This window comes from Leptidea sinapis, chromosome 9, assembly GCF_905404315.1.
Source record: "Leptidea sinapis chromosome 9, ilLepSina1.1, whole genome shotgun sequence".
NCBI classification, from domain to species: Eukaryota; Metazoa; Arthropoda; class Insecta; order Lepidoptera; family Pieridae; genus Leptidea; species Leptidea sinapis.
The window spans coordinates 1,387,308-1,399,802 of NC_066273.1; the positions used below are offsets into that span (position 1 = coordinate 1,387,308).

Genomic DNA, 12,495 nt, shown 5'->3' on the forward strand with positions numbered 1-12,495 from the left:
ACGATAAACGATTTAGGAAAGTTAAGTCTTGTAGCAAAATAAAAATAAACGTGATTAATTTGTACTTCGTCTTATATCTCGCGTTTTTTGGCCCCTGAAATTCCGTCACATAAAATCATATGAAATTAATCAATTATTAATTTCAACAAAAAAATGAACTTCAACGAAATAATGCGCAAGTCTAAATATTATCTTCATTAACATACGCGCACACGATAACGTGCCGTGTTGGTGTTGCCAAAAAAATTAACTAGTTTCAGAATGATCTAAGGAGTTTGCACTTTTTGTGCACAACTTTTGCACATATTCCCCAAATTTGGCAACACCACCCATAGCACACAAATACAACAATGATAATGATTAGGCGAAACTAAACATTTACTACTCAAATGACACGTTCTCATAAATAATAAGATCAACGAAATTATTTATAACCTAACAAAAAAAATAATCACATCGAAACATACTTCAAATTCATTAGTTAAATTAATTTTGATTAGAACACATACAATCAGTAAAGATTATTGGGAAACATTAAAAATTAGACCAAAACATTAATCACGTTCGGAAACAATTGTTTCATAGATTTGTGTAATATACATAACGAGTAACAGCGAATCCGCTGACTAAACTAAATAGCATTATATATTTTTTATACATTATATTTCCCAAGTAGAATGGCGCGGCCTCTATTCCCATATCACAAACACAGCACTTCAGACCATAGCAAAATATTTTATATTTAATCATTTTTTATTCAGATAAGCATAGAATATTTTGGTGATAGAATTTTGAGGTTTTTTGTGATGTTATCAAGATTCAAGACTAATATTGAACAATAAGCAATATTTTATGCAGATAGTTATCGAGCTGATAATCACACTGAGAATAATATAACCGCGCGAAGAGAATAAAGCAGGCCGCCATCTTCGTGACGTCAAATCCAAGACAAGACACATTAAAAAACACAAATCAAAGTTTGCAAAGTAACGTATTCTGCTAACGTCACACTAACGTTAATTATGAAGATGTTGCGTTATTTTTTGATTGCGCGGGGCTTATATAGCCTGATTCTATTTAACAGGATGTTTGTGAAAATAAACAGTTGATGTATGCATACAATTAGTAACCAAGCAGGTACCAAGAGCGAAATCCCATTCACACACATATGTGCCCTAATACTAAACATATTAACGTTACTCTGATATGCACTTATTATTTATAAATCCTTACATCAACATTTGTGCTGTACATTGACGTGTGACGGGGCGCGCTCGCCGACGGCACTCCTATACTACAATAGATAACATTACGATTGAGACGGTTTCCTTTTTTATACAAGTTGTACTTTACACGAATTGAAATCAAAATTATGAATCGCGACGAGCGCTCTCCGTCCATATTAACAAGCAAGCATATAAAGTGCCAAAATATCTGACAAACAACGTTAATTGCTTGAGCTTAAGATAGCAGTACTATAGGTGTCGCAAACGGATACTTTAAATCCAGTTTAAGGGAGTGTAAGTGAACCAATAAGAGGAATACAGATGATGTAAGTATATACAAATAAATACACGTTCTTGGCAGTCTACACTATCTCACATACTGATACAATATTCCTTCAACTGTCAATGTTTCTATTAAAAATAGTTGAAGCTACTCTCTTCAGGTTCATTTGTAAAAACAATGTGTATTTGATGTAGTGGGGAGGGGGTTCGTACTAGCTTCAGAAAGGCCGCTAAGTGATCACCGTTCATTATAAAAAACTTTATATACAATCGACCGCAAACCTCAGTTATTTGAGCGAGACTATTTACAATACCATCTCTGATCGACGGACGTTCAAACACGAATATACTGCGTGCCTATTGAGCATATTGCTTCGATATGCTTGTCACAAATACATAGCTCAACTCTAGAGTACAAACTACAACAATCATACAGTCGGTATATAAAATCGATCCTAGCTATGTACATACACACAATTTATATTCAGCGCACACAAATATATTCACATTTGAATCACAATATTTATTCGTTGATTATGATATTGGCTTACTTGTTCAACACTGTGTACAAACTAATGTTTTACAGAGTTGGTTAGAATGTACTGTGGCTTGCTAATTCCTCACTCTCATTTAAATGTGTTCCACCTTAAATTTGATAGTGTTATTATTCACATTCTTAGTAAAAATATATATTTATTTAATGTAAAATGTCAGTAAACACTTACATCAAGTAAATTAATGCACCAGCATACAACCTCAACTTAATCTTGTCTAAATCATAGGTTAATAATAATCAAAAGTTCAATAAAAACACCACTTATTGTTTCTATTTTAGTGAAACTTCTTTATCGATGTATGAGAGAAATTTTATATCAACGTCGTCACAATTTTCTGGTATGCGCCATGTTGTTTTTATCAAAGTTCAGTACAGTGACGAAAATAATAATATATTACACAGTTTGAAAGTGATAAAATAAAAAGACTTAATTGTATGCATGACTATAATAATAAAATAGCTTTGAATTCATACGGAAACATGTTTTTTTCTTAAGCCTCATGTACCCAATTTTTGTGAAGTTGTAAATGGTAGAAAATATAATAATAATAAATTATATTTAAAAAAAAGAAGTTTCACTTTTTCTGAATAAGGAGGTTGTAGTTAGACTAGCGCAAGCATGGAATCCCGTGGCCTCAAAAAAAAATATCGAATATATGCATCTGTGAATAACCGAATCAAAGACCGAAACGAATTAGACGCCATGAGGACAGATTGATGTACTATTAAATGTAATAACTATCAAGGGTCAATTTTTCAAGAGTTTCTCGCCGCCTCCAGTCCTACCGTGACCACCATTCATGCAATTGGATCGAAAAATCGGCTTCAAATAAATAAAACATATAACATAGTGAGTACCCCGTAGTAATAATAACTACAATTTCTCTTGTTTTAAGGCAACTAGTGTATTACGTTTATATAATATGACAAATTTATATGACGACTGAGGCACGCACACATCATACACATGTGGTGGCTATAAAATTATTTCGCAAAAACGTTTATACGCATATCACAATTCGCTTTCGAACGTGATTCGTAATATTCGAAAAATCTAATAATTAAAAACTATTCGAATAGCAAATATCCGAATTGCATTTTTAGGTGGGACAGTCTATAAACCATCTTGATTTCACAGTATTAAATTATACAAATAGCACTATTGGTTGTATCTGCATTGGCAATCTTTTTATTTTAAATTTGTTATAATTACATAATTGTTGTTATGCCTTCTTCGGACCAAGTACAAAGCAGCTAAGCTGTTATACGGATTCTATAAGATGTAGTGATATAAAACATAAACAGCTACTTGAACAAGTAAGCTGTTATACGGATTCTATAAGATGTAGTGATATAAAACATAAACAGCTACTTGAACAAGTAAGTCATTTGTCAAGCCTACATTGTAGACAATACGACAGTACAAAAGTAAAAACCTAGTAGTACTTACATGTAAATTAAATTTGCAACCATAATGTATAAGCGATGCGGGACTCGAACCCGCGACCTCTCGGGTTCCGTTAGAGCACTCTTACACTGAGCCAACCGTTCGAGTGACGTATGGTTCGTAAATCTTTGTATGTCTTTTTAAACTCTCAGGTTGTGGCTCCACCTACAGGATCTACTTTATAGTTGATAAACTGCCAACAAGGAAATTGACTTGAGAAGTCGCTCTTTGAAATCTAAACAATTTGGTTAAACGGTTGGCTCAGTGGAAAATCGCTCTCGGACGAAATGCGAGAACTCGCAGGTCCGAGTCCCGCATCGTTCATAATTTTCGGCTGCAAATTTAATTAATTAATCCCAGAAGTGAAGTATATCACTTTAAAGATAACAAATTACCTAGTACATCTGTTTAAATAAAGCTCTTCTATAAGTATATATTACATGGTTGGTAAGACGCACACAAACACGGTTCACGTTCACTGGCTGGTTCAGAACTCAAAGTCGAAAAGTTCGGAGAGGCCTTCGTCCTGGTCGAGGCAGTAGCCGTAGTCAGTGGCGCACAAGGGCGGCTCCAGAGCTAGGAACGGCTCCAACTCCAACGGTTCTGGAATCGCAAGATGGAATATGTAACACATGTAAGACTAAGAGCAGATGCGGCTTCAGGGTAGAACGAGAGAGAGCCAGCTGAGGCGCCAAACAATGACAACGCTATAAACAATTTCTGCGAGGAGGCCGCAAATGATGTGAAAATTTTATTGTGAAGCCGTGTTTACTCTTCGCAACATCGCTACACCATAGTTATTCATAGTGGTTTGGGCTTGGTGACGTATGTCATATACACTTTAAAAAAAAATGTTATTTATTTATTTTCGGCACATCATTTGCCTTCCATCGTCCTCGGAACTCTTACTGGCAGATACATCAACAGGTAGGTGCAATCATTTATATGATGAATATGGATGTTTATGTTTCCGAGTCATGGATGTTTATATGTATTTATGTATGTTTAAGTATATTGTATTAAATATATGGTTGTCTTGTACCCATAGTACAGGCTATGCCCAGTTTGGGGCTAAAACAATTTGTGTAAATGGGTGTTAATATTATTATTATTATTATATTATTAGATACAATGTATATTGTATACGCTTGCTGAGGCTACTTTTATATGAGGAAACATGAGGTTTCTGCGCAAATAAGTGAAAACAAGACAAAAATTCAATGAAAGAAGTATTAAAAATATATTATTTTATATGTGATAATTATTTTCATATAACAGATGTTTAAAATCGTTCGACTGGAAAAAAAATACGAATTGGAATAATAGATAAGCTCAAGTCAGTGAAGAAAGTTATCCTATTAACATATAGATCAGTCTTGATAAGTTAATTATAGTAAATATTAGTAAAAACAAATCATGTAAGAACAACACAGAACAAACACAAAAAGACACAAGTTAATACATACAAGTTAATAAATACATCATGTATCTCACAAAAGGAAGTTTCTCTGTTTTTTGGTTAATAATTAAAAATCAGCAACCATTTCATTGAAATCTCAAAGGTTTTAATATGTCCTTTGAGTTGAATAGCTTTTAATACAACACATTAACAGAGCACTTACACACAGTTTATTATTGTTATATCACTTACATTTCAAGACATGTTGGCTAAAGTTCCTTAGTAGTTTTTTTTATATGTATTAGAATTAGATTTCACAAATAAAAAGTTCCCGTTTGACAGATAATGGATTTTTATTATTTTTATATACAATTTATACAATCAAACCTGGGTAGGATAATACTAATTTAATATATATAGAAGAATATTCATTAGGTAATAACCCTATAAGGGACAATAATTGTACATTTCTACCATACCACTTATAGTCCTCGCTTAAAAGCTTGTTCGGACTTGGCTATGTATTAGAAGTAGTAGCAAGTTATTTTATTTTGCAATAAGGATTAGTGCAACACAAAAAAGAGCATAAAGTGCATTGCATTTTCTTAATGTATGTGTGGTGATTGCTTCATTTGTTTATTTTTATGTATGAATCATGAAGACTTTACACTCCACAAGCATTCATTCCAAATATTTGAAAACAACTCACTTTCACAAAACAACAACAAATTTCTCCAGCAACTAATTAACTTTACTAAAACGACAACTTCTGAATTGTTTAGTGAATGAACCAGAAAACACTGTTCCGGCGTAGAGTGGCGTGTTGACGCATAGTGGGGGCGCTACTGGCTCTAAATAATTAATTGACTCGACTAAATTTTAGTCTAAGTACATGCTCGGATTCGGTTCGGCAGGACAATCGGACGGTGTGGTGGGGGGCACCTCGCACCAATTGGTCCGGCGTCGTCGTACTAGGTACGGGCCGTACTAATACATAACGGTGATGATAAAAATTTTGTGCGATGGATAATGCGACATACATCGAATGTCGTCCGCTACCAGACCGCGTCCGATGGTTGGCCGTACCAAATCCGATCATGTGTTAAGGCTATTATACAATACTACTAACAATTTTTATGTGGTTCACACTGATTTAATAACTATATAACTCGCTACTCGACCTAAATATTAGCCTAGTCAAAACAAGCCATAAATGTTAGTTTTTCCCTCTAGTAGTACCTAAATAATTAACCTCTGTGAGACCATTTCATCTTTTTCTTAATTCATTCTGTTTTTCATAAAATGTATGAATTTTAAGATCACATTGATTCCACAACAGATTTTTCGAAATATCGAAAATATTTAGACATGCGCTTTACTTTAATTAACCATATAATGTGCCTGTTAATGGCTTTGTACAAAACAAAGGATTTTTAAATAGCATAATCGCGTGCTTGATATCGTCAACTTTAAATTAAATAAACTTTAATTATTTGATTATTAATTAGTCATAACCTAAGTGACACACAGTTTTAGTCTGTTTCAATGAATTCTCTCCTGTTCAGGTTTGACTGTTTGAAATTTTATTTTAAAATGATATTTTAATCGATAACCAACTGCATGTTATCTTGTAGGCTAGAAAACAGTTAATTAATATGGTAAACAACAATTGTTTATTTTTAGATCTATGTTAGTCCAGCAGGGTTATGTTTTGTGTCAGACGGGACTTTGTGTTTGTTATAGGGCTATTTTTCACCGGGACACCATAAGCTACCAAACTAGACACCATACAAGTCCTAACGCGTCCGAGCTGGTCGCGCCACCGTGGCGTCCCAGTGTAATGTAGCCCTTAGAGTACAGAACTAAGAAACTTTTTCCAATGACAAAAGCACACAATGCGTTAGATTAGGGGTGATGCTTGTTATCTTGATGGGATGCTGTATATTAGTAGATGATGTTAGTGGGGAGCGGCCTGAGCTGAATCCCATGGTGCTACACGAGGCACTGCATCTCCACGGGATTCCGCTCGTGGCCACCCCCTCGACCCTGCCACCCCTTGATGCCGTACTTCCCTCACCCCGCAACACCAACACAGTTCCTTGCACAAAAATGATCCATTAACTATAATAATTATTGTCTACGTTTATATATCGAAAAATGTGACAAATATGTTTTAAATAAATCAAGAGGGCTGTTAATTCTAATAATAAATCAAAATTTGGATAGGTTTCTTGTGCCGCTTCTGTCTCAGAGCGCCATTTGTTTCCCAAGCGATAGTAGTGTTAGAAGAAACATCAAAAAGAATTCTAAAGGAATCAATTTTGAGAAATGATTGCCTTTTATGCCTTTTACTACCAATTGGACACATTTATATTATTTATTATACAGTAAAAAGGGTACTAGAGTAAAAGATGCTGCTTCAAATAAACTATTTTTTTGTAGAGATTAATGTTAAGTTGAAAAGAAAACATTTGAATATGTTTCTCAGTAACTTTAAATAGAGTTAATTCTACAGTGTGAAAATTAAGTATTACATTGTTCTCAGTCTAACTTAAGTATGTATGTAAAAAGTACAGCCATACTTCATTATTTCTATTATATGCAATTGGTATACAGCTAACAATAAACATACATGAAAATAATGTTCACACACACCATTTCCAGTATATACAAATAATACCTCACCACATTCAAAACTAAAATATATTTTATTATTTGTATCCTAACACATTTTATAATTTAAGTTATATAAGTTCTAAAGATTTGTGAGTGAGTTAATTAAAAACATTTTATTAAAAAAAAACATTAATATAATTAATAATAAATGGTGAGTTATGAAATAATGAACCTATATATAAACAAACAATGATTGTACATTAAAACATTAAATAAATAAATAAAAATACTGTCACAAAGTATGACAAGAGAAATATATTTTTATTAGAGAGATATTGTATGTTAAATACAAAAAAATATCAAATGAAGCGTGAGAAATGATTAGCACAAATGTGATGAAATCTTAGTTCAAAGCATAAAGTAAAGAAATAATTGACGATCCATGTGGCCCAATGATTAGTCACCATGACTTAATGATTAATTAAATGTAAGTACACAATATGATATGATTATAACCTTAGAAAAACATAACCAAACATATGCATGATAATATATTATATGTATTGTTTCTTATAAAAATCATATCTCAGTTTATACTTAAGCTAAATTAAATTATATTTTCTTATATATTTTCTACGAGAGAGGAGGATAAAGAATAAACAAGCATATGTGTCACCTGATGGTAGGTGATCATCGCAGCTCATACTCTACTAACACCAGAGCATTGCCAACCTTATAAAGCGTCGAATAGACGTACATGTGTGTACAAAAACAGAAAACACATTATCAAGTACCTAGGTGGCGCGCGAGGATCGAACCGGGGGCTCTGTGGTGAGAGTCAACGGTTCAAACTATTACAATACCCATGTTTGGTTAACAATTAACAATTCTTAGAGCTGACTTAGTACTTAAATTTATACATACAATATCTAACACCCTTAAATAATTTATACTTCTAGAACGACTGTGACAGGTGGGAAAACATCGAATAAAATTGAGGTTGATAGTTAACCTCTATTATGTGCAAATCGCGGGTTTAAGACGAAGCTTGTCACACACTAAAGTAATAAACCTGGCTTTTTTTCATCTATAGCCAAGCAACAGGTACTCTATCTAGACATATAAATTATCTAAGATAACACGATTTACCACCAACACTATATTGAACAATGAACTTATAATTAAATTAGGCCTGTCTCTTCCTTATTAGCCCCCACTTATAACAATTCTGATCACATCAACACCTATGTGGATTCATTCACTTTCATACAAACTCTCTTATCAATTGTGAAGTCTTCAGTAAATAGCCAATCAGGACATGGAATACTCAACAAACTAAACAATCCCAACGACATTCACTATTTAAATGCAGTCAATCAATTTCAACATCACACATCATATCATCCTATCTGCATGATATGATATCTGCATTTCCATATAAACAGGACAAATGGCTCTTATATTTAGCATTATAGTATATAACTATTATGTAAATGACAAACAGCCTTGATACAATGAGCTAGTGATAGATTTATACATGTGTATAATATCAAAGAAAGCTAAGTGACATGCTGCTATTACAAGCAATCCTAAATAGTTAAATAATTTAGATTTTTAATTTCTTTAATAATTTGAATAGATTGTCCCTCCTTATTAGCGAGTTATAACTAAAGGTCTCATCCATTAGAACTCCTGGCTGTGCTTAATAAAGCCAACACCAACTACACACAAAACTCTGTTCTACAACATCTGGCTTAACATAAAATAATGCTTATTATAATTTAGATATGTTTACTTGTCCAAAGTACAGCTAAAAAAAGAATTAAGAAATATACATCTACAATAATTATATTTACACACACACACACACACACACACACACACACACACACACACACACACACACACACACACACACACACACACACACACACACACACACACACACACACACACATTATTGTGAGAAGATAGTATTTGTAAATTTGTTACCTTGTTCTGGATTGTTAAATCATAATTAATGTTACTTCTTTTGCTTAATACCTAATATAATTTAATTACAATATACTGTAATCAGTTTTGGTCTTATTCTTGTACTTATTATTATAATAATACTGTATACAAATTGTGACGCTGTACATTATATAAAATAAATAAATACAGTGCTAGGGCTTGATCCAGCAGCCAGTTCGCAGTAGTAGAGCGGGCCGCCGCGTAGCTAGAACTCTGACTGTGATGTGAGTGAACACACAAGTCACAGTGGGAGTGCTAGCCACGAAGCGGCACCTGTTGCCGCTGCTGCAACACTCCACTCGCAGTGTCCGCCGACCAGCTACATAAACTACACCGTGGAAATTATTAAGTTCCAGCGCACAAAATCATTTTGTTCTTATTATAGTAGGGATGTTGCTTCATTGTGTGTCTTCTACCGCATTTATCACGGGGAGAGTTCAGAAGAGCTGTTTCACCTGATTCCTGCCGCCGAATTCCACCTTTGCACGACACGCCACAAACTAGGATATCATCCCTACCATGTGGATGTGTGGCGTTTCTCAGTGCGATTTTCAAGAAACTTGCTTCCACATATGACTAATCTGCGAAATGAGCTTCCTTGTGTTTTCAGGACGATACGACATGGGTACGTTCAAAAAAGCGCGTACACTTATTTAAAGGGCCGGCAATGCTCTTGTGTTTCCTCTGGTATTGCAGAAGAATATGGGCGGCGGTGATCACTTCACATCTGGTGACCCATACGCTCGTATATCTTCTCTTCCAAAAAAAGCCCTATGCCTTAAGCAGACACCGGCAGCAGCAGGTAAATATTAAACCTTTGAGTATACTTTCAATATACAAATTAAATTTGTAACCCAAATTTATTAACGACAATAAATGTCAGTGCCATGCGTCAACCAAATGGTTGGCTCCGTTGGTAAGAGCCATCGGTAGAAAACCGAAGGCGCGGGTTCGAATCCCGCATCGATCATAAATTATAGTTGCAAATTTAATTTGTATAATTCATCCTAGAAGCAAGTGATACCACTTTAAAAAAAAATTACAAATTGTTTATACTTTGGTTGTTGTTGTTGCAGGAGTCTTTGGACTTTTTTAATTTAACCAATGTCATATGCACCTGGATACACTGCACAACAAAGTTAATTCTACAAATAAATAATGACCCACTTTAAACACAGTGAGGTTTATATTTGTACAAAAATATTGTGTGACAATTGGTGGACTGCCAGTGTCTAATAAAATGAAAACGGTTACTTAGGAAATGTATGTTCAAGCAAATTTCGTTACCGTTTCGTTACTACTTGTTTATTATGACTGGTACATTAAGGTGGGGCACGGTTTAATTTTGTCGGTAGTGCATAGAAGAGTTCCTAAAATACCACAGTGGTGTGTGGTCTGATATTCCACCATTGGTGGTCAGGATCAGGTCCAACAGCTCTTTCGAGCATGTGATAAATACGTAATTTAAGCCATAGTAAACACACAATGAAGCATTTGACTTTAGGCAACACCTAGGGTTATTAAACCATCACAAAGTACTGTCAAACTGTGTTAAGCATGCAAGATATAAAATAAAGACCACTATATTTGACTGTGTGGTGTAAGTTGTCCATCAACGTTTAATTAATAAAACAGTTCCTATGACTACCGAATTTATATATAGCATAAACATACTTGTTTTTAAAATGTATATGAGAGCAAAGAAACAAAGCTGATTCTCCCATATATTAAAATTTATATGTAAGAATCAGCAAAATCAATCAGAATTTCTTAAGATTTTCAAAGGGTGCTTCATATTTCCCCTACCAAAACTATGAAATCAAATTCCTACAGCATTCTTTAGATATATTAATAACTATATGATGCAAAACAACATCTAAGTATAATATGATAACTTTTAAACATCTGACAACTTTGAAGTTAATTACATCAAGTAAGCCAGAACTTGTTTATTGAAAATATAGATGTATAGTTAATATTTTAAAATAAACAAGTCAGCAACAACAGTGTAAAGTGTTGTTTTAGCATAAAATAATGAGAGTGTTGGGTTTCTCAACGATGGTCCAAAATAAGAGACAAGCATCATTACCAGACTCCTGGTCCTCCGTCTGCAGCTGGAAGCGGCCACCACCCATTATAGGCGCGAAGTCGTCGCTGTCCGCTATTAATGCGTTGCGGAGTCGACCGCGCGCGCCCGCTGCAACCATCACAAACCATATTAAATACATGTCTAAGATGACTTTAAGTATTAATTACTTCTCCTATGTATTATAAATATGTATCCACATAAGATCAATGTGCTTGCATAGGTTATGGTTAGAGACCGGATTATATGCTCCAAAAAATGTCCAAAATATGCATGCAAATATGCAAGTAAAATAACTAAAATATGCACGAAAATCCATAAAAAGCGCCAAAATATGCATACAATTAAACGGGATAAAATAAAAAGTCGTATTTTTAAATATATTTATTTTGTATTATAAAGGCTTGTACTGACAATCGTATTTGTGAAAAAAACTATTACAAGATATACCTACTTAGGTAACAATGAAATTTAAGATTTACCTTTAAAATATGTACTACTACTAATTAGTACTATTCTAATTAAGATTTACCTTTAAAATATGTACCTACTACTGATTAGTACTGTTCTAATTAAGATTTACCTTTAAAATATGTACCTACTACTAATTAGTACTGTTCTAAATGTTCTGTAGAACAATTGTGTGTATTATTGCTTAATAAAATTTTTGTAAGCTGAAAAGGAATGTCTACGTCTACCGAGATTATTGGGCAGAATTTAAATTTGTAAAAAGCATATGCAATATGCATTTGCATATAATCCGGTTTTTAGTTATGGTGTACTAATTTATGTTAGTTTTGTTTAAAAAGTTTAGCAGAATAAGTATTATAATTAATTGAATAGAGCTTTTTCACATGAGGTAAATAATGT

The 12,495-nt window shown here is 33.6% G+C and overlaps 1 protein-coding gene across 1 annotated transcript in view; it reads right to left on the minus strand.

Moving 5' to 3' along the window:
* Window positions 1–12,495, minus strand: part of LOC126965855 (transcription factor E2F2) — a 31,121-nt gene continuing 18,626 nt past the window's right edge. Inside the window, exons 9-10 of the mRNA XM_050809618.1 lie at window positions 11,629–11,736; window positions 1–4,114 (exon numbers count right to left, since the gene is read on the minus strand). Coding sequence (XP_050665575.1) covers window positions 3,999–4,114; window positions 11,629–11,736 — 224 coding nt within the window. The 3' untranslated portion in view covers window positions 1–3,998. The remainder of the gene's footprint in view (window positions 4,115–11,628; window positions 11,737–12,495) is intronic.